The sequence below is a fragment of the Petromyzon marinus genome, chromosome 41 (assembly GCF_048934315.1).
Source record: "Petromyzon marinus isolate PM22_M1 ecotype Great Lakes invasive population chromosome 41, UKy_Petmar_22M1.pri1.0, whole genome shotgun sequence".
NCBI classification, from domain to species: Eukaryota; Metazoa; Chordata; class Hyperoartia; order Petromyzontiformes; family Petromyzontidae; genus Petromyzon; species Petromyzon marinus.
This window is the reverse complement of record NC_133707.1, coordinates 12,171,264-12,198,348: the sequence shown is the minus strand read 5'-3', so window position 1 is coordinate 12,198,348 and position 27,085 is coordinate 12,171,264. Positions and strand designations below refer to the sequence as shown.

The following is a 27,085-nucleotide window of genomic DNA, read 5'->3' as shown; positions in this document are numbered from 1 at the left end:
AAAACATCAAACTTATACTATTCAGAATCAAAATATGTATTCGTACTGGAGTAATCCGATGAGCTATGAAGCATGTTTTCACAGATGTCCAGCAGAGACGGGTAAGAACGTTAAATTAATTCGTGGCTGCATATAATTTTTATATTTTATGCTTTTATATTTATGGCTGGGTTATTTAGATTTGTATTATATTGCCCAACCATGGGAGAAGGTAGGGTTGAGGGGTTTTCTGCTGCCATCGATCACGTGCAGCCACTCTGAAGATTCCAGAAGAGGCCGATGAATTTCACGAATCACTGTGCCCAGCCTCTGTTGTAGACCATGTGAAGGGCATTTATCTCCCGTGGAAAATGGTGCAGTCATCCAAACCGTCACAAGCAGAGGTCATAAATGAAAAAAGATCGGTTGAGAGGGACATTGTCGTTTAGTTTCATCTCATTATTTTCCTTCTTCGCTGTGGTGGCAGGCATTTCACACTCTTGTTGCGTCATGGACTCGAATTGTAATCTGTGTGGGGTTAAACTGCCTTGTGCTGTTGCTTGGGGCGGTTGACGATTGTCCCTCTGGTGACCGTAATTGGCGTGTGCGTTCAGGCTTTTGGGCTGGACCCAGTCAAGGATGGCTATGTCTACAAGTCGGCGGTTGTGTTTGCTGGCTTCTATCTCTTCTTCTTCGCCGAGAAGATTCTCAAGATGGTGCTGAAGCAGAAAGACGAGGTAACGTCTACCTTGAGTACCTTGAGTGAAAACCTTTGTGTGACGCTCTTCGCCTATGTATTTTCAAAAAAGGGCTTGCTTTTAAAAAACGTGCAGTATGTGGATTGTTAAGATTTATGCATGAGAACTAAAGAGCAAAGCAGGAGAGGAATTTGCATTGACCATGCCAGCGTCTAAGACAGAAAAAGTGGAAATACTCTCGGTCCCAAAAAAATCTAAATTTTAATGTGTTTTTTTTAGCTTCTCGCTCAAAAAATGGGAAACTCCGAGTGGGCCTGGCTCAGCGATGCAAATCCAACCATACCACACCACCACCTGCTCCTCGTGCACTTATCGTCAGCCGTGATCAAGCTACTGCTGGATGAAGGCCTCCCCAAGCTTTCACCACCTCTGTCCATTCTATTAAAGTAAACTAATACATTATCCTAAAGATTTTCCACAAAGGTGAACGTCCTCGCCTTCTCATTCGAGCGTGGAGCCTATCCTATGCCGATCGGTCACCCTGAGGGGAGTGGCAGAGCTTCCAGGCTCCTATGATAGGCCCCAGGCTCTCTGCAGCAAGCTGACACGTCCCACATCAGTGATATGTGCACAAGCTGATGGCAAAAGGCACGATTGTGGCCACAGGATTGGTCCCCCCTTCATGCCTTGCATGTCACGAGACGTCACCGTTCTGCGTGTGTAATACACACACCACCAAGTCGTATCTCTTATGATAATTTTCATTAACTAATAAACACAACAAAGGTAAAGAAAAATAACATTAAAACTACATTTTTAACAAATATTTTGCTGACGAGGGGACGATGTGTAAATATTGAGTCCGGCCAGGGGGCTCCGTGGTAGAGTGAGTCGATCGTAATCGGAAGGTTGGGAATTCAACTCATCATTCGGGGTTGACTCAGCCTATCATTCATGCTGGGGTCGATGACGTGAGCACCACTTTGTGGGGAAGTTAAGATTGGTTGTCCTATGAATGGACTCACCCCCACCATAGGATTGCAGAATTTCCACCACTGGCTCAGGGTTGTAAACAGGAGACGAGCACCGTTTCAGTGCTCACTTTAGCACAAACTCACTTTGACTTGTTCGATTTGTGAACCTTGCGGATTCTTCAGAGGCCGCCTAACCGAGCCGAGTGCTACAGCAGCCAGCCAGACCTCGAGGACGGTGCAACCGAGACTCTGAAGGCGATCGAGGATGGGACGGAGCACCAGTCCAACGGGAACCCCCCCCACCTTGCGGGGGGAGGCCATGGGCATCACACGCACGTCACCCACGAGCACGCCAACGAGGTCATGCTGAGCCGCTCCCTTTCCGTGCAGGTACGCGGCCGCACGTTTATACACGACCGGGCCAAGCGGCTGCGCGCTCTCTCCGCTCGTTGCAGAGGCTCGGGGTTCGAGCCCGGGCGGCCGCCCCGGTTATTGTTGCGGAATCGGGGCGTAAGGTGCATGCGTCGTCCGCTTCACGGAGGACGCTAATGGCCCCATGACGTAATTCGAAAATCGTAGGCCCCCCTGTGTGCTGGCGTCATGGTTCAAGTTTGCCAAATTTTAAACATTACTTTTTAATTACTTGATTGGGAAAGACGTAGCAAGCGTCGCCCCCTACTGGTGTAAACTTGGCAGGACCCCTCTGGCAAGAGAATCGACTGAAGATTTCCTGGGTAAAAAAGCTTAACAGTTATAAATTTATGTAATATTTTTTTACTGGAAGCTTATTGTGATTCGTGTAATGCAGTAAATACATCATCAGACACTCAACGTTAAATTCCACTTATCCATGAATTATCTCGCTCATGACCCTATTGGTCTATAAACTGCTGCACACAAGAGCTTGCACTGTACTGTTAACGTATTGCGTATGTTTTGGTTTTTTCAGTTTTCTGGCTTACATTGTGAAGAGAGACTTTAAGAGATGTGATCTGCAACTTTGATCTTTACCCATTTATCGATTGTTAGATTTGAATGTGTTGTCTTGGTGTGGTCTGGGACTGTTTTGTTTTTGCTGCCTTGCCAAAGATTGCATTTGGTATTTAAATATTGGCAGGAATTGATGCAATTTGTACCTTATTTATTTTTATATACTGACTGACTTAGCTTTCCTATACTTTGCACTCGTATCTGTTTTTGCATTATTTGTTGTTGTAACTTTCTGACCCGCCCTGACTGGACATGTTAAAATGAGCTTCATAGCTCATCAGATTCTTCGAGTCTACATAACGACTCTGATTCTGATGTCACGTAGGCTATTATTAACGCTGCTATCAGATCGGATCGGTGAATCGCGAAATCCCATGTTCTGCAGGAGGCGCAGGTGTCGGAGGGCATGTGCTACTGGCTCAAAGGGACACGCTACTCGCGCATCGGCACGCTGGCGTGGATGATCACCCTGAGCGATGGGCTGCACAACTTCATCGACGGTTTGGCGATCGGAGCCTCGTTCACGGTGTCCGTGTTCCAAGGCATTAGCACGTCCATCGCCATCCTATGCGAGGAATTCCCGCACGAACTGGGTGAGTCCCATGCTTCTGCCTTTCCATGTGTACTGCCTTGACGCCCGTGCACTCGTGGAGATGTATTGTTCTTAGGAGCCATCAAGATAATTTAAACATTACATGTAGCTGGGCAATGGTGGCTATGCACGTACCCTTTAGTCCAGCACTTGTGGATGCAGCGAGGGTTGGTAGATCGCACAAATTTTGTGAAATTCCCTTCCCGTGGGCGTCAGAGGTGCCGTACCCTGGCTCGCCAGGAGAAAACAGTACAGAAAAAATGTAGACTGCACCAGTTCCATCTGTACGGGATAGTGTGTTTTCGTCTCACATGCGTGGGTTTTCTCTGGGTGCTCCGGTTTCCTCCCACGTGTAAACACTCACTAATTGACCGATAACACCATAATATATAGCAGACCGGCAAGTGATATCGCCAGCTCACCGCGTGGTTACCTTCCCACCTGTCTGTGGTTCCTTGTGCAACCGAGTCGTTCTCTCTCCACGAGAGTGAGTGAATATCGTGTGGCTCGTTACAAGTGGAAATTATCATGTAATTACGACATGAATGTCTGCGTAAAACGTGCCCGTAATGTAACAAACGTCTGAGGGGGCGCGGAAACACAAATTGGGTAATGGGAACAAGCAAGGGAGACTGAGCAAGGGAAGAGAAGCAGCAACCGAGGAGGTCTGAAGGCACGGGGGGTGAAGAGGAGAGGAAGGCTTTGAAGAGAGACTTGAAAGCAGAGAGAGGGGTCGCCCAGCTGGAGATGCCTGGGGAGGAAGCAGTTGTAGGGGGTGTGGGCGTCGTGGCTCGAAGAGCTGCCACAATGGTGGAGCAGCGGCCATTTTGTCCTCGGTTACATACATTTGCAGAATCACATACTTTTCGCCATCATCAGCCAGGGTCAAACCACTGCCGGATGCAGGCCTTCCCAACTCGTCACCACCTCTCACATGTGGCAATATACTCCAGCACCTGCACACTGATTTAATCGCTCCATCTCTGCGGTGGACTTCCTCTGGGACATGTTCCGTTCTGAGGTTTACTGTTAAAAAGCAACATTTTAAAAGTTTGCGCATACTGTACGTTTAACATCCCAGCATCAACACTTTAGATTTTTCCTTTGAGACGAAGGGACTACAATTGAAGCATTAAAGTAAAGCAGAAATGTTATTCAACTTGCATTACTCATTTGCATTGCATGCGCAAAAAAATAGTGTTCATTAACTTTGTGTTTGCCGTCATATCAAATCGCAACACTCTTCTTTTCCCCTTGCGCTGCTCCACTGCAGAATTCCCTCCCATCACGATCATCTACTTTGCCAAGCTCAATTCAAGTAGCATTTCACTCTTGTATATTACAACTTTAAGAGTGCTGTTTGTTGCTGGCCACTGGCTGTTTTGGGATTTTGGTCCCGTGCTCAGCCATCACGATTTAAAAATGCACAATCGTTTCACTGTAGTTCTGTGTGCACGTGTTAATTGGGTATTTTGGCGGTGTGTCTGCCATCACAGGTGACTTTGTGATTCTGCTGAACGCCGGAATGAGCATACAGCAAGCACTATTCTTCAACTTCCTGTCGGCGTGCAGCTGCTACTTGGGGCTTGTGTGCGGCATCGTGGCCGGAAGTCACTTTGCCCACAATTGGATATTTGCACTGGCAGGAGGCATGTTTCTCTACATCTCCCTGGCTGACATGGTGCGTGCCCACAGGAAATCTGTTGCTTTTGCTCGAGAGAATGCGTCTTGGTTTTCAGAAGAGCGAAGGCTCTTTACAAACAAGGGAGAACAATCGCGAACACGCATGGTTGTTGTCAAGCTTTCCAACACTGGTTTACCATCAGAAGTATCTAATTATTGATTTGTAAGCACAAGAGGCACTCCACTGCCCTTCCTGTGAAGGTTTCCTGGCTTAGTTGGGAAGTTGGGATTGTGGTCTGGGATGTGCGGACCTCATGCAAGTCTTTGTTGTAATAACTTGTTTGATGTTTTTGCTTTTTGTTTTGGTGCCATTTATTAACTTATTTATATACTTAAAATTTTGCTTGATAGTAGGGTTTTCATTTGCTTGGTAGTGGCTGTATATGGAATTGGTCGTCATATATTTAATGTACAGCGTTATGAGATGCTATTAGCACGAATGGAAAGTACTAAAAAAAGGAAAGTACTATCATTGTAACAATTTCAAAAATCTGTTTTGTGGTAACTTGCCCCTTGTTATCCTTCAAACAGTCAACCCCATTAGGTGCGCCTGTAACCAGTCACCCTGCGTGGCGTGTGCATTGCTGGCGGCTGCGTTGCGTCGCCGCGTTGCTGACCCGAGCGCGTGCTTGTGAACGTGTATCGCACCATGAACCCAGTTCCCAGAAATGAACGAGGTGAGCAAAGAGGACGGGGAGGAGAAGAATAACCTCGTCACCTTCGGAATTCAGAACCTTGGCCTTCTCACGGGCTTCTCAATCATGCTGCTCCTCACAACCTACTCGGGGAACATCGGGCTCGGCTAGAGTTGCACGCACCCCAGCGCTCACTCTGCAACGGTTTCCTCCCCTGTGTCGCCAGTGCTGTAGTTGCCTGTCCTCTGTGGGTTGTTCTTAGGGATCTACTTTTACCGGATACATTAAACAAACCTGGCCCACTTTTGGTGTGCACTCCCACTCTCCTTCCATTTTTCGAGCGCGATCAAAATGTCTGTCTTTCATCAATACTGTGTGTGTGTGCAGTACGGTTTGTGATGGTTGTTGAGACTTTGTGTGGAAGGTTCTTTAGATAATAAACTATGACAGTATTGTTGGTGAGTTGGGAGGGTTTTCTTTGACGGTTGTGTGTTATTTAGCGCTGCACCCTTTACACGCTATCTAAATCCACATTGGCTGATTCAGGTCGTGATCACTGTGGTCATTAAAATATGTACGACTTCGTGGGGAAGTAAAGTTGTCCTTTGGATAGAATCGTCCCCGCCAAAGGAACGTGAAATTTAACCACTAGTTCAGCACTGTAAACCGCTTCAAATTTATCACAGACTTCTGCATTGTACTGTATCCCCTACCTACGCTGTAGCTCCCTTCACGGTAGTATCTGGTGGATATCTTGTTGGGAAATTCATAGAATATCTCCAGACAATCCTGTCTTGGTGTATAAACCAGAGGTTCATCACTTTACCCGTAATGGCCACACCGCTAATGACTGTCTCAGTGTGGTATCGCACCTGCGTTTGGTGTAAATGTGGCTCCGGGGCGAGGAGAGTTTGAGGCTGTGGCCCCATACACGCGCACAAACCCAGTGCAACGCATGCAGACCGTGGTGCCTACCATTCACAGTGTCACACATGTTGAACTGATTTCGCGCCATACTTGGCGAACTGTTAAATTGGAGGTGCCAATGCACTCGTTTGTCAGTGTTATTTTAAACAATTGCCGAGCACAGGTCAAAAACGCCAAGCGGCCAGTAACAAACAACACTGTCAGAGTTGTCGGCGTCCAACCACAGGGTTGGCCTCGTGGGTCTGGGAGTGTAAATCCTTGGGAGGCCCGTGAGTCTCATGTGCCAGCGGCTGCCTCTCGCACTCAACTTGGGCCATGGTGGTTCAGTACCCAGAGCCAGCAGCCCCGGGCCCCCGTTAAAGATACAAAAAATCGACCTGTTTCTTGAAATGAGCAAGGTTAAAGGAGCTTGGAGGGGGAAAATGAGAGGAGGGAACCAGAAAGAGAAGTGTTGTGACCTGCAGTGTGGTTGTTAAACTGTGTGTGGTTGAGATAAAAACAGACTGGCAGACTGAGTCCTTAACACAGGTGGTGGAATTGAAGAATGAAGTTCATGGCAACCATGGTAGTAGTGGCAGAAGAGTGATGAGGTGACTGATCACCGGTGTTAGTGAATCGGTGGGTTCTGGAAAATCAACTTGACAAGGGTATTACTGTAGTAATTCTGCGGAAACCACAGCCTATTTAAATGCAGCCTCTGGATTATTTATAGACAAACGTGAACGTGGCTACTTCTGGGACGACTGCAATTTGCTTCCAGTGAAGGTGTGCAACCACTCCAAAGCCCTGTTGTTTACGGTAATCCGTGGGCTCACACCAGCAGCATGCCTCACGGGATGGCTGCCTCTGTCGAAATTGCGCCACTGAAAGCACCATCCGTTGCAATGTTGGTAATGTACGCCCGTCCACGTGCAGTTTTCAGTCACTTTTCAATGGCTCCTTGTGTTTTTGAGCGGAGTAGTATTTGGTAACGCGCAGTGGAATGGATATGTGAAGCGTGAGCAAGCTGTGGGGGCATGCTGGACTCATGCAAGGTGTGCGTTATGAAGGTGATTATTATCCGCATGCACTTGTGTCTGTGACCAAATCACCGGGCCTGCACCAAAGCTGAAACGATCAGGACTACGATGTCAACGACTCGGGAGTCTTTCATGCAGCAGTGGATCATGGCTAATGATTACATTTTGTGGCTTAGACGTTTTCACAAATGCAAGCAGCACAAAGACAGACTCCTGGGGCAAGTGCTATTAGTGAGCACCAATGAAGGCTGGAACGGTACACGAGGGGGTAGGTGGCCAACACCACGCGCGACCGCCTTTGTCTCCCCAGTGGCGAAGTTCAGATAATCGTCACTAGTGTTGGCCGTGAGCGCGAATCGAACTCTGGTCGCCAGGTTCGTAGCGCAGGGCGGCTAACCTCTATGCCAGCAAACAACACACACACACAAACTTAACAGCCAAAGTCTTAAATTGAGTGCTCATAATGTGTCGGTGCCTTCAGTGTCCGTTGACATTTGGGTGCCGCAATTGTGGTCGCCTGTTAGTCCGATGTCGTGTGTGGGTTTGTGCAACGGGAAGTGTCAGCAGGTTATCATGCAAGCGTTTGCTGCTTTGCTGTAAAATGGCCAAATGTGTTCCTCGAATTGCATCGAATGGGGAAGTGCCGTGTTACAGTGCCTCTCGGCGCGGCTCGTCTCACTCTATGAGGGACGGCTCTGCGGGCTGGCCACACGAGCTCGCCTCTAGCCACACGCATTGCCCCGCCCGTCCGCTGTGACAATGATGATGAATCCAGTTCACATTTTAATCGGGCAGTAAACAAGCGAAGCTGATCAGGACGCTGTGAGACTGGAGTGACCATCGGGTTTGGCAGTGGGAATTATTTTTTTCAGAGGGCAGCCAGCAACATTGCCATCTGTTTCAGTGGCAACGTCATTCCCCTTCCGGCAGAGTGGAAAACATCCCATATATTGCTCCTGTAGTTACGAAAATGGACCCAAGTGAACATTCAGGTAAGTTACCTCAATTTTTAATGTTATATTGTAATGTCGGCGAACGATTGGTCGATGCACCGTTAAAAAAAATCTATATCGCATTCAGCAGTCGGTGTTTTGGAACAATTTGTTAAATGTACGTTTATCAATTTTACCATCTCTGACCACCTTTCCAGCATTCCATGGCCTACATGTTTCCATCATTATTGTAAGTGCTAAATGAATCACTCTCCGTTGGTCAACGTGCATTCGTTTCACCACGTCGTGCTATTGAGCTACGTGTAAGGGGGATGCAGGTCTTTACAGCTGCTTCAGATGTCGTCCATCGTCGAGTATTTTTATTTACTGATCAAGTGATTGACAGTCCACGTTTAAAGATGCTGCTCCAGTTGCCATGGTGGGGTTCTCATATCTCGGGTATCTTTGCGGGGGGGGGGGTGGGGGGTGGCACGTGCCCCCCCAATTATCCGATCGAAATCTAATTTCTATCGTATCATTGGGGGTTATTCGTAATAAATCGGCATTTTGCGACCCCCACTGCCACTGTGTAGCATATTATTACGTGCCAGGGACTCTGAGATGATAGGACAATAGTCTGAGTCCATAATTGCCAATAAGTAGCGGAAAAGCAGTTATAAGTGACTCACAGAATTGTGCGCAGTCGCGTAGACAATCCACGACTTCCCTGAAGGCTTTCAGCGAGCGCGATGCCGATCACACAACGCGGTTCAAAAACCCGCGATCGATGGCTTGTGCCATCGCCGCACACGCGTCGAATAAAAAGCAAGAGACAAGTCCTTAGTAACAACTCCTCTATCACTTTTCATTGCTGGAAGGGTTGCCCCCCCTACTTGAAAATCCTGGCTCCGCCATTGGGTGTCTGTATCCATTAAAGTTACTTTGCTTCGATTTAAGTATTTATACTGTCGAACGCTGTGATAGTATATGAGAATTAGAATTTAAATTTAGACCGGAGGAATCCGATGAGCTATGAAGCTCTTTTTCACATGTCCAGTAGCGGTGGGTCAACGAGTTAAATCAACAAACAATACAAAACAACGATATAAGAGCAAGATAGAGACAATATAAGCAAGTCGCAATAAATAAATATAAAGTACTGGAGAGAAGTACAATTTGCACAAATTCATAAATTCCTGCCGATTTGTCCACACCAAATGCAAACTTGGGGCAAGGCAGCAAAACAGCAAAAACAATAGTCCCAGACCACACCAAGACCACACACAGTGGCAGATTTTTTTTTTCCAGAAAGGCGCCACGTATATATAAAACATTTGACTTGACTTGATGCTAAATGTTTTCCAATTGCAGCCCCTTTCACGTACCTGTCAACCCCTTATCAGTGCCTACCTAATTACAAAGCAATTCAGACCTTATTGGTCACCCCGTGCCCTTATAAATCTCAACGTTCGTGCTAGAAAGTCCAATCGCAACGGAGAAACACAAATATAAAAATAAATAATATGCCCGACTTGTACAAGAATACGGGTAAACCGTTTACAAGTATGCATTCTAATTGGCTGCTGTTATAGTTTCGGGTTTTCAGTCAATCATTATTACGACTATCATCTGATGCATTGTGATTTCTGAAAGTAGGGCCCTAGTCAAAGTATGGGCCCTAGTCAAGGGCATAAAGAAAAATCCATAAACGCTGCTCATTTACACACAACTATATACCGTTATACCTCAATATAGGAAGTAGATGCTTTCCTAGAGCTTCGTATATTGAAACTTTGTATACTGAATAACTTATAGCATTAACACGAATTTGTCAACTGCTGAAAAGTATAAACCCGGAGAATATTGAAGATAATGCAACCCAAACAGAAAGAGTGATGGATGCCATTCATGACAACGGCACAGCAATATCTGTGCAAGGAAAAAAAATAACCTGAGATTCGCGGATGACATAGATCTAATGGAAGAAAGCTGCCTAGTACTGCAGGAAAGTGTTTACTATGCTGACTAGTCAGGAAAGGATGCAGGATTGAGGATTAACGTGAAAAAGACAAAGATAATGGTTCAAGCTTGATTTGAAGCTTTGGTGACTGCAGGAATTACTCTTTGGTTCTTTCGGTAAAGTCACATAGAAAGAAAATACTAATAAAGAAAATAAAATAACTAATATTAGTTATTCTATTTTCTTTTATTTTCTTTCTACGTGACTTTACCGAAAGAACCAAAGAGTAAAGAGAATGGTGTTCGGAAGGGAGGACGTTCAGAATGAAGTAAAGAATAGGAAGCAGCAAGAGTGTGCATATAAGGAATTTGTATATTTGGGAAGTCTACTGACATGGGACAATGGTTGCACGAAAGACATAAGAGCGAGGATCTCAAAGGAAAAATAAGTAATGGCGGGTTTCAATAGCATCTAGAGAAGCAATAAAATCAGCTATTAGACCAATCTGAACATCGTGAGAGCATGCGTGTTCAGTACAGCTTTGTATGCCTGCGAGACTTGGACATTGAAAACGACTGACAGATAAAAGATATTGGCACTCGATATTTCTACAGAAGGATACTGCATTTAAACTGCACCCAAAAAGTGACATGATAAAGGCAATGATGAGGAGGAAACTGGCACTATTTGAACACATCTGTAGGATGGACAACAACAGAAAAAATAAAAGCATGTTGTTCAGAAGAATGGAAAGAACCGGAAAGAGAGGAAGACCTAACAGAGAATTACTTGACATAAGGGAATGGTACCAGAAAGATGTGGCACTAGAGCATATTTGCACAAGACAGAGGAAAGTGGAAACAAATGACGAAATGTGCAATGGACATCTACGGGCTATATGCCCATGGACTGTGATGATGGTGATGATGATGATGCAACCAAACAAGTGGGCTAAGCCAAAGTGTATTAGGCAACTGAGTATTTTTGTCATATGTTGTATAAGACGAAGTGCATAATCGTGCAAACGACGATTTTGAATTCTGCTAAAGTTGGGCTTTTTAAGTGTGGACAGGGCTGGAGTTGGGAAACTGCTGCCCACTGCGTTCTCTGCTGCCGCTTCTTCTGCACTGCTTCTCTCGTGACCGCTTCCCCGCCGCACAGGTTTCCAGGTGCTAATACTCCACGAGGAGGACGGGGCGGAGTGGAGTGAGTATCTGTGTCGCCTCCTCATCTCCTCGGGCTATCTGCAAGCGCACCAGATTGAGCCGTGCCCCCTGGAGGCCGTGCTCCCCACTTTGCTGGTTCACGGCAGAAACGACGACGATGCCGCCGCCGCCACAAACCCGACGCCCGAGCGCCCCAAGCCGAGCGCCTCCGGGCTGGCCAGGGATTGCACTGGGTACGAGGAGCTGCGTCCGTCGCGCTCCCCGGCCAGGCAGGTTCTGCTGCACCTCCGCGGCTGCCCGTGCAAGGTGATAGTGCTCACCCCGGGGCTGCTCGGAACGCTGCGGCAGGAGCCCGTGCCGGCCGAGGCGTTGGTGCGTGCCGTGGCGCCGCCTCGCAGCGTGGTGCTGCTCAATTGCGACGCGGTGGAGGAGGAGGACGTCGCGACGCTAAGGGACGTCCTCCCCGACAGCCACCTGTGGGTCCACCTGAGCGCGTATTGCCAAGCAGAGCAATACCTCGCGGCCATTCAGTGGACGATACAAGGCAGTGTGCGAGGTAGGTGTGGAGTCGCGTAAATTGTACATATCGCTGCTATAATTGGGGACAGACCACTTTAGCTCACTTCTCATGGCAAATCCTACCCACGAACAACAGCCTTTGAGAGTTTTCTGGAAATAATCCGTCACGATGATGTCACACGGAGATTTGTGCTGACGGGGCCTTCTCCATTCAAACATTACTGCTGCCAAAGTATCTCCCTGCTCCAGTGAGCATGAAGGGCAAGCAATACTCGCCACCATTGGTGGTTCTAAATCAGTAACTTAAGTTCCATGTTGTAAATTCACGTGTAAAGTTTGAATTTACATGCAAAGAGGGGATGATGGCCCTGGTTTAGGAAGTCCTTTATCCAGAAGTGGATATATCATTGCTCATCATGACAATGAATTACAAAACCAAATTGAACATGCTATATATTGTGCAGAAAATAGGTGACCGGGCTGAAACCATCAACTGGCTTCACTTTAGAACCCGGTTTCACCACGGGTGGCCGTTCAAAGGGACGTGGATGAAACTGTTGGATTCGTTAACGTTAATTTAATGCAGCTCCATGAGTTGTCTTCAGAAATCTTCTCATTCTCAACGTTGGTTAAAGTGTTACCTCCGATTATTTTACAATGCGCTCCAGTGCTGCATATCCACGTTACTGCGTTATCACTGTGTCCAGATTTTAAGCCTTGTTTTACTTCACAATTTCAGAATCCGAGCGGTTCGCCGACTCTTCAGTTCCCTTTTTTGGGCAAACATGTGAAGAGGAAGGAGAAGAGGAAGTGCCCTTCGGGATTCTTGAGGCCGAGTTTAACCAAGAACTTCACGCTGAACCATACAACGACAACGACGAAGAAAACATTTACCTCGATGTCAGCTCGAATGTCGATGGATCTCATTCCAACTGTTCTGACCAGAGGCCTGACACCGATGACTACTTTCGCTCAGATTCTAATCTGGGAGCTGATTATAACAGTTGCTCTCATCTTGAGCGTGGCAGTAAAGATGATGATGACCTTGGATCTCATCTGGGCACTGATGATAGCAGTTACCATGGTCTTGAGCAAGGCAGTAAAGATGATAACCTTGTCTCTCGTTTGGGCCCTAATTATAGAAGTTACCCTGATCTTGAGCAAGGCGGTAAAGATGATAACCTTGTCTCTCAACTGGGCACTGATGATAGCAGTTACCCTGATCTTCAGCAAGGCAGTAAAGATGATAACCGTGGCTCTCTTCTGGGCACTGATGATAGCAGATACCCTCCTCATCTTGAACAAGACTGTAAAGATGATTATCTCAGTTCAGAGGCAGACAGTATTACAGACATTGGCAATGACCATACATACGATATAGGCCCTTTCAATGAGCCCAACTCTGACAAAAGCAACGATGATCGCAGCCTTAGGCCTAATGATTATCGTTACCTCGATCGTAATGTCAATGAAAACCTTGATACACATCCTGACAACCTATATTCTGATCTTACTTTGAACCCTACCTCAGAACATGTTGGTAGTAAAACGCGGCAAAAGATGCATTCAGTGAAGCAATTCCACATAAACACCCTACAATCAAAATACGACAATAGTTCTGCTGATGATTATGAGAAAGAAGAAGAAATGTTGGATACGTCCACTGGAGAGTCTAAGAAACTGATGGATGCGCAGGAGGGAATAACTGAAGCTCAGAACGTGATAAAAATGTCTGAGTCTGTGATTGTGGAGCCACGGAAAATCATCTGTGGAGTAAGTGCAGCAACGTTACACGTGTCTGTGCAGCAAGAGTGTAGCAGCTACACCGTATTACATCAATCCACCATTTAACGTTGTGCGTTCCTGCCCAAACGAGCCTTGAGGCAGTGCTCATCCATTTAGAGCCCCGAGTCAGTGATGAAAATTCCACATTGCTAGGGCAGGGGGCAAGTCTATCCATAGGACAACCACTGTTGACTTCCCCAGAAAGTGGTACCTCTTTTTACTGACCACGGAGGGATGATGGACTGATTCTACTAAACTATTTTTTTTTATTTTACCGGGTAAGCCTCGAGATATTTCGCTCCTTTTCAGAAGCGACCTGGCCACAATGATGGCTCAACTAAGTGGCTTATCGTGTGGAAATGTATATCAGCCAAAAACTCTCAACACACGTTTCTAAATGCGGCTCACAACCATCAACCAGCATTTGATCTCGTAACCTTACGATTGCGAGCCACTCCCTCCACCGCTGAGCCACCCGGCCGGTTCCCTTTCTCAGTCAAATCCTTAATGTCTATATTAACACTGCAGAGGCAGAGTATGAGAGACCTACACAAACACAAGAACAAAAAAATATTCCCAGAGTACACATTCGTACAAACTAAGCACAGGAAATTCAATGCAGGAATCCTCTATTATACGCAAGGGATGCTCAAGAAAATAGTTCGTTATCGACAGCTCGTACACCGCGTTATAATGGGGTGTGTGTTCCACGTTATAACGGGCGCATTCCACGTTGTGTGAAAAGTGTTCTCTCATGGAAGAACCGCGTTATAGCGAAAACGCGATTGGATACTGTATGTTCTGTGTGTGTGTGTACAGTTTGTGTATGTATTGTGTAGAAGCTACCTGGTCTGTCGCTCCACACAAAGCTTGGGTCTTCTATGATACGATCGTGTGCTTGTAAAACGTGGGACCCCTGTAATGGAATATCTACGCTGGTTAAAATCATTCAGGCTGGCCTGCCTACAATCCATCCTGGGTTTAATTAGGCTGTATTGTATGAGGAGCTCCCAAATCCTTGATAGATCTGGACGCAGTCCTATATGTCAGCTCCTCCGGCAGGCAAGGCCGCTTTGGGTGGGTCATGTAGCCCGCATGTCCAGCCACCGCATGCCCAAACAGCTTTCGTTGGGCAGGAACGTGTTAGAGAAGAGATGGAATGATGTGGCATGAGAGGATTTGGAGCTGAGTGGACTTTTCAATGACTAGTACCAGCGGTATCAAGATCGGCCTTTGTGGAGGGAGCTGGTGAAGGATGCTACTTCGCAGTCGGAGGCAGTCACCCTCCAGCAACAACGGAGAGCAGAAGAGCAATGCTCAGAACAATGAGCGGAGCGCCGGGTGGCTAAAAGACTGAATGTTGACACAGTAGGGGGCACAGGTGGTGCATCTGCCAGTCATCTCAATAAATCACCGTATGGGACCTGGGTCTGTCCCGTGACCTTCTGTCAGCGGGTGTTCGACACTTCACATAGCCTCAAAGTGCACATAGCCTGGCACAAGCGCCGTGCTGACATCATTTGTGTGTCTGATTATTACGTGTTTGTGTAGATATTTAGAGTTTCTATGGATTTAGCGTGTGGATTTTGTGTGTATGTGTGAATGTTTTGTTCGGATATTGTGTGTCTGTGTGAAGTTTGCGTTGATTATGTGCGTGTAAATAGTGTGTGTGGATGTTAAATAGTGTGTGTGGATGTTATGTGTGAATAGTGTGTGGTGTGAAGTGTGTGTGTATTTTGTATGAAGTGTGTGTTTTCTGTGTAACTAGTGTGTGTATTTTGCGTGTGAATAGTGTGTTATAGTGCGTGTGAATAGTGTGTGAAGAGTGTTTGTATGTATAAAGTATAAAGTGTGTTTGTGTGTGGATATTGTGGCCAACAGACGCGACCTGCTGTGCTCGTGCTGCTGTCCTCGAGGCTGCCGGTCTCCGCGGTGATCGTGACCGTGACGTCAACGCGTGACAAGCAGGGGACCCAAGTTCAGCCCGAGAGGCTCAATGTCTTCACGTTGAGATTCGAGGCACCCGGTGAGAACGGGCTGCCGTCACCCAAACTGCCGCCCAGAGGTGTTGCGGAGGAACCCAGCAGAATGCCACACATTTGGGGGCCTCCTTATTGACAGGTCCCTCGTGAGGCCCGCTTGCGTGAAGCCAGGCAGATATTGCCCATTTTTGTCCCCTTGTGGATGGCCCTGTTCTACAGCTTCCTTTTCTCGTCACTGCAACGTTACTTTGCTCCGTGGTGGTGGTTGTCCTAGCAAGACACACGCGCAATTGGTGGGGGGAGGGGGGAATTCTCATTCGCGTAAAAAATGCAACAACAAAAAATACACAATGCTGAGGTAAATTCTCTCATCAAAACTTTATACCATAGGGCTCATTGCATTTCGGACCAACACCACCTGACCAGTGAATTAAAACATGTACATCTGGCCCTCAAAAGGAATGGATACTCTGACCGTACCATCCGCCAAGCTGTTTCTCCCTCCATACAGAAACAACCACTTGATACTCTGGTCAAAACCATCACACTACCATATATAGCAGGCGTTACTAAAAAGGTCTCCAAAATCCTAAACAAACACAAGATCCTGGTCCGGTTCAATACAGTACACAAAATCCGTGACCTGATCCCTTCCGTGAAGGATGTCATTCCTGACTTACAGTACCCTGGAGTTTACAAATTGATCTGCACCTGTGGTGACTGCTATATCGGGGAGACGAAACGACATGTCTCTGACCGAATCCGCGAGCACAAATCAGATTTGAAACACAGCAGAACGAATTCTTCTGCCGTAGCTGATCACTGTTACAACACTGTGGGTGATCACGATATCATTTTCTCCGATACCAAGGTTCTTTGCAAACCCACGGGTTTTCATCAGAGATTTGTTCACGAGGAAATTCAGATCTACAAACACAGACACAATTTCAACCGAGAAGATGGTTTCAAATTAAGCAACCATTGGAAAGATGTTCTAAATCGAACTAAACATTAAACTAATTTTCAATGGTACAGTATATTTTTCAAATAGTGGTACCCCAAACTTTCGCAGCTCTTAAAAATTTCCTTTTCACACCATCAATAGGTAAACTCCCCCTTCCCCCCCCCCCCCCCGCGTTCATGAGGCAATTCAGATTTAAAGCTTTCGTGACTGCAAGGATTCATATTCTTTGGTCCTTTCGGTAAAGTCACGTAGAATGAGAATAAAATAATAAATTAATAAAATAAAATAACACAATAAAATTCTCACGACGTTTCGGCCGCTTGTGTTGTGGCCGAAACGTCGTGAGAATTTTAATGTAATATTATTTTATTATTTTATTCTCATTCTACGTGACTTTACCGAAAGAACCAAAGAAGAGGCAATTCAGATTTACAAACACAGATACAATTTCAACCGAGAGGATGGTTTCAAATTAAGCAACAATTGGAAAGATGTTGTGAATCAAACCAAACATTAAACTAATTTTCAATGGTATAGTATATTTTTTAAGTAGTGGTATCCCAAACCTTTGCAGCTGCTTAAATTCCCCCTTTTCACACCATCAATATGTGGGCTCCCCCCCTCTCCCCCTCGCTGGTCTGCACATGCTCCCCCCCAGTACATCGTCCTTCATTCTAAGTCCGCCTATGAAATGCTAATTTTTATGCTAATTCCTTTGTCAGGGCGCTCTGCTTCCTCTCACAGCTTAGATGTCGCGGTCTGAGCTTGACTGTGTGCACTCCAGCGCTGTCCTCTGGACAGTCTGATCCCTTCACTCACTCCACTCACTCCACTCACTCACTCCACTCACTCACTCTACTCCACTCACTCCACCTATTCACTCCACTCACTTCACTCACTCCACTCACTCACTCCACTCACTCCACTCACCTCACTCACTCCACCCACTCACTCTACTTCCCCCCGCCCCCCCCCCCCCCCCCGCTGCTGGTCCGTCATGGTCCCCACCTGCTCCTGGTCCATCAATTGAGCAACCTTTGGAAAGATGTTCTGAATCAAACCAAACATTAAGCTAATTTTCAATGGTACAGTATATTTTAAGTAGTGGTATCCCAAACTTTCGCAGCTGCTTAAATTCCATTTTCACAACATCAATATGTGGGCACTCCTCTCTCCCCCTCGCCTATCAGCACATGCTCCCCAGTACATCGTCCTTCATTCTAAGTCCGCCAATGAAATGCTAACTTTTATGCTAATTCCTTTGTCAGGGCGCTCGGCTTCCTCTCACACAGCTTAGAGGTCGCGGTCTGAGCTTGACTGTGTGCACTCCAGCGCTGTCCTCTGGACAGTCTTGTCCCCTTCACTCACTCCACTCACTCACTCCACTCACTCACTCCACTCACTCACTCCACTCACTCACTCCACTCACTCACTCCACTCACTCACTCCACCCACTCACTCCACTCACTCACTCCACTCACTCCACTCACTCACTCCACTCACTCCACTCACTCCACTCACTCCACTCACTCTACTCCCCCCCCCCTGCTGCTGGTCCGTTATGGTCCCCACCCGCTCCTGGTCCATCATAGCCCATACACCTCCTACGTATATTGTGCTCATTTATATACTAATTCCTTTGTCAAGCACTTTGCTTCCTCCCACACAGCTTAAAGGACGCAAACTGGGCTTGGCTGTTTTCACTCCAACGTTGTCCTCATGACAGCACGGTCCCTTGACCTGATGAAGGCCACTTGTGTTGTGGCCGAAACGTCGTGAATTTTTATTTTTTATTTTTTGTTGTTTGTTACGTGACTTTACCGAATAGAACCAAAAAGTATGGATCCTTGCAGTCACGAAAGCTTTAAATCTAGAATTGTCATAAGGTACTCGTTTTTCCAGCGACGCAAGAGCGTGTTGGCGACGCTCTGCACTTGTATCCATTGACGTCTGTAGAGATCTGCAGTGCTAACCTCCTCGATGGGTGCTGTGAGCACGTCTGTCTTCTGGGAAAGAAGTGTAGCAGGAGTCAAGATGAATGGTGACTCCGGGTCGGTTGAGACGGGGATCAGGGGTCTTGAGTTAATTATAGCTGAGACCTCGACCTTGAGAGTGGTCAAGAACTCGTGAGAGAGCCATGTGGACCCGAAATCACACAGCATGGAGTCAAAAATCCGTCAAGCAATCCCAATCATGCGTTCCCAGGCTCCACCCATATGCCAAGAGTGAGGAGGATTGGAGATCCATGTGCAGCCTTAGTCACTAAGGTATTTCCCTACAGAATCATCTTCAACATTTTCCGTATTGATCTTAAGATCTTTGCATGCTCACACAGAGGCTCGCACCCAGCAGCTCTCACACAGAGGCTTGCACACCGCGGCGCTCACACAGAGACTTGCACACAGCTTCTCACACAGTACCCCTGTTCCACCGCTACCCTCACCTACGCTCCCTCAGACCCACTCACTCGTCCGTCCCAGGTGGAGGGATAAACCATCACCCGCCCGGCGACTCGTGAGGGTTGAGGTTCGTTCCCGGCTTGAGTGGCAGTGGTGAGGTGTCTTCTCCCTCTGGTCCCCAGCAACATGAACTCCCGCTCCGCTCACACGCCCATCTTTATATCCCCCTCCCAATTATCCAGCTCCTCCCCTGTGTCTCTTTAGGGCCAGACAGGCTGGCGCCTGTCAGGCCATTAACCACCCCTTATCGCATGTCTCTCTGGCAACACCTCCAGTGTCAGCATGCAACCCTGGGCTGACCTGGTCTGCACCAGCTTCCCTTCCAAATTAGGTGGAGGTTTGCTCGTGCAACCTAATTTTGCACACGTGCACGTGTTTGTCCTCAGTTGCCTTCGGCCAACAGTGTGCGACAGGTATTTAACCACACTACATCATTCCCCCCACGAATAAAAATGCAGCCGTGCTGGCTGTTAATATACATAACCGTGCGCGTATGTATCGTGACCAACCCCTAACAACAACACAATCGTAAGCGGCGACCATGAACAAACAACAATAACAAGAACAAGGGAATGGGAAATCAACAAAAAATGATGCGTTGCGAACGAGTGTTTGCGGTAGGGCCGTACCCACGGGTAGAGATGGGTCTGCTCGGGTGTGATGAGTGGTCCGCAGCGGGAGTCCGCAACATTCCGTCCGTGGCCATTAGGTTCTCCGGTCCTGTAGGCGGTACAGAACAATCCTCCTCACGTCCCATTACCTCAGGCGTGGCGGTAGGCGCACCGGACACATCAGACATTGGCTGCCAGGGATGTGGAGATGAATCGACCAGACCGGACGGAACATATGTATTTAACCACGATGGATGCACAAACCAATGCCGCCGGCCCAATCGAATATGCACGCACTGTGGCCGCGGAACCTCAATGACCTCGACAGGTCCTTGCCAGGGATGGTACAGTTTTTGAAACATGCCCACAGGCACTTGTGTGCAATGTAACCAAGCCTTGTCCCCCACTTGCCAAGGTATTCCTGTCCCTCCCTGACCCCTTAGCCGCTCATTACGGGCCTGTCTGCGGGCCGAGTTGCTCCTAGCGGCCTTGCAGGCCAACTGCAGCTGCTCAAGTGTTTTCAACATCGGATCAGGCACTGCCGATCCTTTCCGCGCGGGGCACAATCCCAGCTGAACTCCCATCCATTAACAAAAACGGTGAGAATCCCGTCCAGGCATGGGGGGCAAGTCTGTAAGCAGCAAAGACCCCCGGAATGTGCAGATCCCAATCCGCCTGGCCCTCAGTCACTTGCTGGCATAGCATGGTGGTAAGGGTTCTATGCAACTGCTCAACCATCCTGTCAGTCTGCGGATGATATGGTGAGGTGCCTTTTTTCCCGCTTGCCTAAGGACTTGCACACCTCTTGGAGCAACTTGGAGGAGATATTCCTGCCCTAATCTGCGAGTAGCTGCTCCGGGGCTCCCTTATCTAGGACATAGCCGTTCAAAAAGGCGCCAGCTATAGATGCGGCCGACTGGTCAACCAAGGGCCAGGCCATAGGCCACTGAGTCAGGTATTCGATCCCAACAAGGAGGTACTTGTGCCCTCTCTTTGAGACTGGAAAGAGACCAAAAATCTCAAGGCCCACCAATTCATTCACCCGTGACACAACAATGGATTGTAACGAAATCCACGAACGCAGGGTGGGAGATCTCCGACGCGCACAATCGGCACAGCCTTTAATCAGGAGGAGGACATCACTCTCCATGCCGGGCCAGTAGAAGTCCTTTTTCAACGTTTCCAACGTTTTATGCACACCCAGATGCGTTAACTTCTCGTGCACAGCTTTTGTAAGTTTACCCCAAAGGACTCTGGGTATGATCAAGGAAAAACGCTGTGACTCCCCCTCCCAACGCATGAGGAATCCTTCACGCAGCACAATGGTTGGGCGACCCACGGGCCCTGGTCCCCGAGAAGCACGATGGCGCAACGTCAACAGCAAGGCGTCATCAACCTGCAGCTTAGCCCACGTCTCATCATGGTCGAGATCCAGAATAGAATCACGTGGCGACTGAGCGTCAGTCTCCTGCGTTGTCCCGGCCACCGTGAGCACCATGGGCGCCTCCCCTTGTGAGGGCTTACATCGCGACGCGCCCGAGGCACATGTGCACGCGACATGGGGCGGTAATCGGTACAAGGCGTCAGCATTGACGTGCCGGGTGCCTTTCCTGTGCACCACTGTGAATGAGAATCCCTGGAGGATTTCGAGCCCGAATGGCTGGTCGATGCACAGGGAGTACTGGAGGGCCGCATGGTCCGTGTGGACGACAACGTCCCGTCCATACAAATAAGGACGATAGAGTTGAATGAAATGGACCATGGCTAGTAATTTCCTGCGCGTGACGCAATAGCGTTGTTCAGCCGGAGACAGGACTCGACTACCATATGCAACCACCCTCTCTGTGCCCTCAACAAGTTGGGAAAGGACTGCCCCGATGCACATATCGCTGGCGTCTGTATCCAAAATGAAGGGCTTTGCGAAATCGGGATACGCATCGGCGAGTGCGGCACGGAGAGCGAGGAAGGACTCCTCTTCGACCTTATCCCACCGAAATCTCTGGGCCTTGGCTGCGGACGTCAGCCACCGACTTAGGCGCCTGCCACGTGCGTACACACGAGGTCTTTTCCGGATCTGTGGCGACACCGGTCGCGCTAACTATATGACCCAAGTACTTAACCGATGTCTTCAATTCTCTCGAAAACCGAGCGCAATCACTGTAAATGTTCGTGAAAGGTTTTGCTAAAGATGATAATGTCATCCAAATATATAAGCCAAGAATCCCATTGCAACCCTGCCATGGCCAATTCCATTAACCGCTAAAAGGTGGCTGGCACCATATTCAAGCCCATCGAAAGGCAATTGAAGTGATAGAGGCCTTGGGGCATACAAAAATCAGTTTTTGGTTTCAACTCGTCATTGAGGGGCAATTGCCAAAATTCAGATAATAAATCAAGCGTCGAAAAGAATTGCGCGCCCAACAATGCATCGAACGAGTCGTCCATCCAAGGAAGGGGATACGCATCTGCCACCAATATCTTATTTAGCTTGCAAAAATCAAAACGAGTTCCCATCACGCTTCTTCACTAGGACTATGGGCACACCTCACAGGCTATTGGATGGGGCAATAATATCCGCTGCCAGCATCTCATCGACAGCCAGGCATACCTGTTCCTTCTCAGCGGGGCTGAGTCTATGCGAATTAATCCGAATTGGGGGTGCATCGCCCGTATTGATGTGATGATGGAGGAGAGAAGTGCTCCCAATATCAAATTTGCCAGTGCTAAATACATCCAAAAAAATCGTTCAAGAGCCGGCGCAGCTGAGCTCGCTGAACTACCGTAAGTGCCGGGTTCTCGGAGCACAGAGATTCCAGCCACGCAGAATCTGGCACATCAGGCTTCTCCACATTCCCGCAACCAAACGAGCCAGCTCCGCATCATCAAAACAATGGGCCACCGAAGCATGTGCCAGGACAGTACCCACCTGAATCACAACCGGCGCGTGTCCCGCATTCAGTATTTGCAGATACGGCATCTGCTCGGCAGATACAACCATGATAGCCCCCACCAGCGAAGGGGATCGTGACACGACGTTAGAAGGAGTAAGCAAGATCCCCTCCTCCGGCCCCGGTGAAGGCAACTCTTTACGCAATCGCAGTGGTACGGGCATTTGGGAACCCACAGGCACCTTAACGGTTTGGCTAGCCAGCGCATGAATGACAGCATTCTGCGACAGCTGTCGACCAAGGGAATGTAGAAACTGCAATCGCTGTCCCGACGGTAATTCAATGCACCCCTGGTCGATTCGAATTTTCAAGGGCATCTTGCTCAGAAAATCGGTGTCGAACAAACAAGGCACGGCTAACGTCCGTGAAACTAATATCTGACCTTCCAAAAAGAGTTCCCCAATTTGAACAGAGGCCGACATTTGCCCCATTATATCCAGGCTCCCCCCGTTAGCCGCAACACAAACGCTGTCCACGGGGGCAAGAGGAACGGATGACGAAGGCAACGTAGGGAACATGGTCTAGGAAACCATCGTCGCAACGGCCCCCGTGTCAATTAACAACTGAACCTGGATCCCTGGAATCAACCCCACAATTGTTGAAGAACCCGCCACGGCGCCCACAACCCGATGAGCCAACGCGTCCCAGTGATTGGTGCTGCGCGGCCCAACACATCACCGAACTCGCACCTCGTGCACAACTTGCGACGGGATGAGATGTCACAAACTGATTCCGCACACGACCTATGCTAGATGGGTGATGGGACAAAAATGGCCGCGTATCTGATGCGTCCGGACTTGCCTGTATATTGCGGAAGGAGGAGTCATTGAAGCTGGAGGATGGGTGCGGCGGGAACCCTCTGGTCCCGTGGCGGCAGTCAATGGTGATGTGTCCCATGCAGCCGCACCTGTAGCAGGTACGGTAAGGGCGCCCAGGCGGCTGGCTCAGCCTGGGGCGCCATTCTCGCACTGGCGGGTGCCGCACGGCACCCCTCTCCTCCAACCCACGGTTGAAGGAGGCACCCACATGCTCGTTCGCGGCCGGCTCTGATGTACTGGCCACCACCGCCGGCCAGTCGTTGAGGTCGAGGTGTGCGTGGATGCCGCGGGCCACCTGCAGAGAAGTTAGGTCCTTGTCTTCCGTCACCACAAGGGTGACCCCCAACTCCCTAGCCAAGGAGAGAAGTCTCTCCAAGGCGAGAGAGTCCATTCGCGGAAAAGCCACGTGCCCCAGCGAGAGGAGAGCACTGCGATACACCAGCGGCGTCTCGTTCTCGCCCCGTCATCGCAGATGAAATTTTCTGCGAACATTAGATGGGGGGTCATAAATTGCAGCCATCTCGGTGTGAGCGCGCGTGAGGGTCGCCCTATCCGACTCGGGGATGGCGAAGAAAGCGGCAAGCGAGTCATCGTCGAGGGCCATGGGAAGAGCTCGGAGCGCTTCGCAGGGCATCCATCCCACCGAGATGTAGGCAGCCTCGAACCGATGACGAAAGGCCATCCAGTCGCCCTCCGCAGTTACGTACTCGTGCAACCTAATGTTGCACAAGCGCACCTATTTGTCCTCGGTTGCCCTCGGCCAACAGTGTGTGCCATGTATTTAACCACACTACACATTAAAAAGATGATTATTTTTAGTGTAAGAATAAAATTACAACTGTCTCTTATTTTCCATTAATGAGCACCTCCGATTAGCACGGCGGGCAACCTATGGTGCAAAACAAGTTCAACATACATACAACAAGTTATCTACTGGTTATAATAATGTCAACTTGTCACACGCCACCGCACAGTTTTAACTGTCAAAGAGAGAGAGAACAACTCAGAGGTGCGAGGAGGAACCGCAGATAAGCATGGAGCCATACGATGACCCGGCACTTCCAACAATTGTTCAAACTCTGCGGCCCTCTATATATTCTTGGGTCTTTTGATATATTAAGGTGTTATTGGTCAATTGTTGAGTTTTTATATCTGGAAGGAAACTGGAGCACCCGGAGAAACCCCACGCGTGGGAGGGGGAAACGCTATCCCATAGAGAGGGAATAGTTGGAGTCCACACTTTGCTGTACTGCCTTCTCCTGGTAATCCCCAGGGTGGGTTGGAACAGATGTCGATGTCTACAATTGCTGTACCGCCTTCTGGTGAGCCAGGGTATGGCTTCTTCTTGACGTGCATGGGAAGGAAGTTTTGCAACATCTGTGTTTACATCGTAGATGCGTCCCTGAAAGGTTCAACAACGAATAGCGAAACGACATAAATCAAAGCGATTCACAGCATAGGTGGTGGAGGTGAATCCTGAGGAAATTGATATGAGAAACGACGGGTGATGCTGTCAGCGACATAAGTGTGGGTTGAGGCGACACAAATCAAGTAGTGGCATTTATAAAGTATTTGCGATACGACGTAAAAGGGGGAGGAGACGTACATCGGGGTATTACTACACATTGCTTATTGATATTGCTGTTGGCTTCAATAGCACGTTGCACCTTATCCTGGAAAAACAAACCTTTAACTCACAAGACAGCATCAACAAACGGAAGGTAAATTACTCATGCGCCCAAAACCCTGGCGGCGGCGAGCTACACCGTCAGAGGAAATGGTGATACTGACCAGGCTCTGTTCTAAAAGCACGTCGAGTCCAAGTGATGTACAGAAGCGTCGACGTGGAGAGAGCCTGAGTAAGGGTGAGCGGTGACGGCCCCACGTGGGTTGTGCAACACAGAGCTGGGCCCGGGCCGCGCCACGGTAGCCGTGCACAGCGGAGAGGCAGGGGACCTCCTGGCGCTGGGCGAGCTCACCTACGTCTCGCCACAACAGCAGCTGCGCCACCTGCTTCACAGCGTCACCAATCCCTTGAGCTTCATGCAGCAGGTGAGTGCGGACCACGGCAATAAGCAAACGCTTGCTGTGTAAAAGTCTTAGGAAACTTTTTAGCGAATCGGTATAACAATTAACAGTTAACCACTGGTACGTGTGTAAGTATGTTGAACTTCAATCGAACCGTACGTAACCAGCCGTGTTAATCGGAGGTGCGGGGAAGGACAACAAACTGAATATAAAAAATTAGTTTTCAATCTAGATCATGTATTAGTGCATAGTCCCAGTGGATTCCTAATATCGGAAGGAAAACCATTACAGATGGCAGTAGAAGCGCATCTGAAAGCGAGCAATACCGTCTTTGTTCGATGGCTAGCCAATAGTCGCTACGAGAATGAACGGAGTTATTGTGATGGTTTATGCTCCTGGTAACATGCCCTATGGATAGACTCGCCCACCCCATACGAATATAGATATTCTGACACTGACTCAGTGCTGTAAACCGGAGGTAGAAATCACTCTGCCTTGCTTGAGCGGTGAACACTGCGGCTGTATTCACCACAGCAGACTCGGCGCCGTCTGTCCGCTTCACTCAGTGCACGTTTAAGGTGCCGGGACGTCATTTGAAGAAGAGTAGACCATTGTGTGCCGGCATCAAGATCAAAATTTTAATTACCGCTAAATCAATTTATTATAAAGCACCGTAAAGACTTAGCAGGACCCACCTTAAAAAATTAAAGAAACAGAATCCTGAGAGCCGGCGAGACCTTCCTGAGAAAACAACGAGTGTACTCATTGTCATCATCATCATCGTCATAACGATAGTGAGCTACGCTACATAGCCAGTATTGGATTCAGAAATAAGTCCCAAGAGGTATTGAGAGTGAAAACTCCAGCTGTCGTCGAGAAGGCTTGCAAGGTGATGGAATAAACAATAGTTAGTGTCTGTGTCGCTTATTGACTTTAATCAATGTGATTGCTTTGCTCAAACAGGCACTGAGGTGGTGCTGATCTCCTGCTTACATCCCTGAGTCAGTGGTGGAAATTACACGTTTTTATGTCAGAGGAGAGTATATCCACAGGACAACCACTGTTGACTTGCCTACTTAGTGGCGATAGGCTGGGTCGACTCCCGACCAGGATTTGAATTCGCATTGCAAGCGGCCTTGCTGCGGCGTTGCCTGGCCAGTCGAGGTGACGGTTCTGTTCTCTGTCGCATGCAGGCGTTTTCAATGCACCACAGCCACACAGAGAAGATGGACGAGATGCTCACCGAGTCTTTGCAGAGCAACTTGTCTGGGACGAGAGTGCAGGCGTTCCCTGTCGGAGAACCAGACTCGTGTAAGTGTACACCCTCCCCCCATTTAGCTGTGCTCACGTTTGGGATCACTCAATTGGGAAAGGCTGCGAAGGTGTTGGTATGTACGTATGTTGACCTTTTTTTGC

At 48.4% G+C, this 27,085-nt stretch overlaps 2 protein-coding genes across 4 annotated transcripts in view; both read left to right on the top strand.

The window, feature by feature from the left end:
• SLC39A14 (solute carrier family 39 member 14) overlaps positions 1 to 6,003 on the top strand; it is a 50,414-nt gene extending 44,411 nt beyond the window's left edge. The window contains exons 4-8 of the mRNA XM_076073188.1: positions 594 to 716; positions 1,835 to 2,041; positions 3,027 to 3,234; positions 4,730 to 4,914; positions 5,576 to 6,003. Coding sequence (XP_075929303.1) covers positions 594 to 716; positions 1,835 to 2,041; positions 3,027 to 3,234; positions 4,730 to 4,914; positions 5,576 to 5,722 — 870 coding nt within the window. The 3' untranslated portion in view covers positions 5,723 to 6,003. The remainder of the gene's footprint in view (positions 1 to 593; positions 717 to 1,834; positions 2,042 to 3,026; positions 3,235 to 4,729; positions 4,915 to 5,575) is intronic.
• A 1,542-nt stretch (positions 6,004 to 7,545) lies between these two features.
• LOC116950877 (uncharacterized) overlaps positions 7,546 to 27,085 on the top strand; it is a 50,629-nt gene continuing 31,089 nt past the window's right edge. For 2 of the 3 annotated variants that reach the window (XM_076073178.1, XM_076073177.1), the window contains exons 1-6: positions 7,546 to 8,489; positions 11,551 to 12,111; positions 12,814 to 13,847; positions 15,741 to 15,885; positions 25,545 to 25,693; positions 26,863 to 26,980. In XM_076073178.1, the coding sequence (XP_075929293.1) occupies positions 8,468 to 8,489; positions 11,551 to 12,111; positions 12,814 to 13,847; positions 15,741 to 15,885; positions 25,545 to 25,693; positions 26,863 to 26,980 (2,029 nt within the window). In that variant the 5' untranslated portion in view covers positions 7,546 to 8,467. The remainder of the gene's footprint in view (positions 8,490 to 11,550; positions 12,112 to 12,813; positions 13,848 to 15,740; positions 15,886 to 25,544; positions 25,694 to 26,862; positions 26,981 to 27,085) is intronic. The other variant, XM_032969002.2, reaches the window with a different exon arrangement.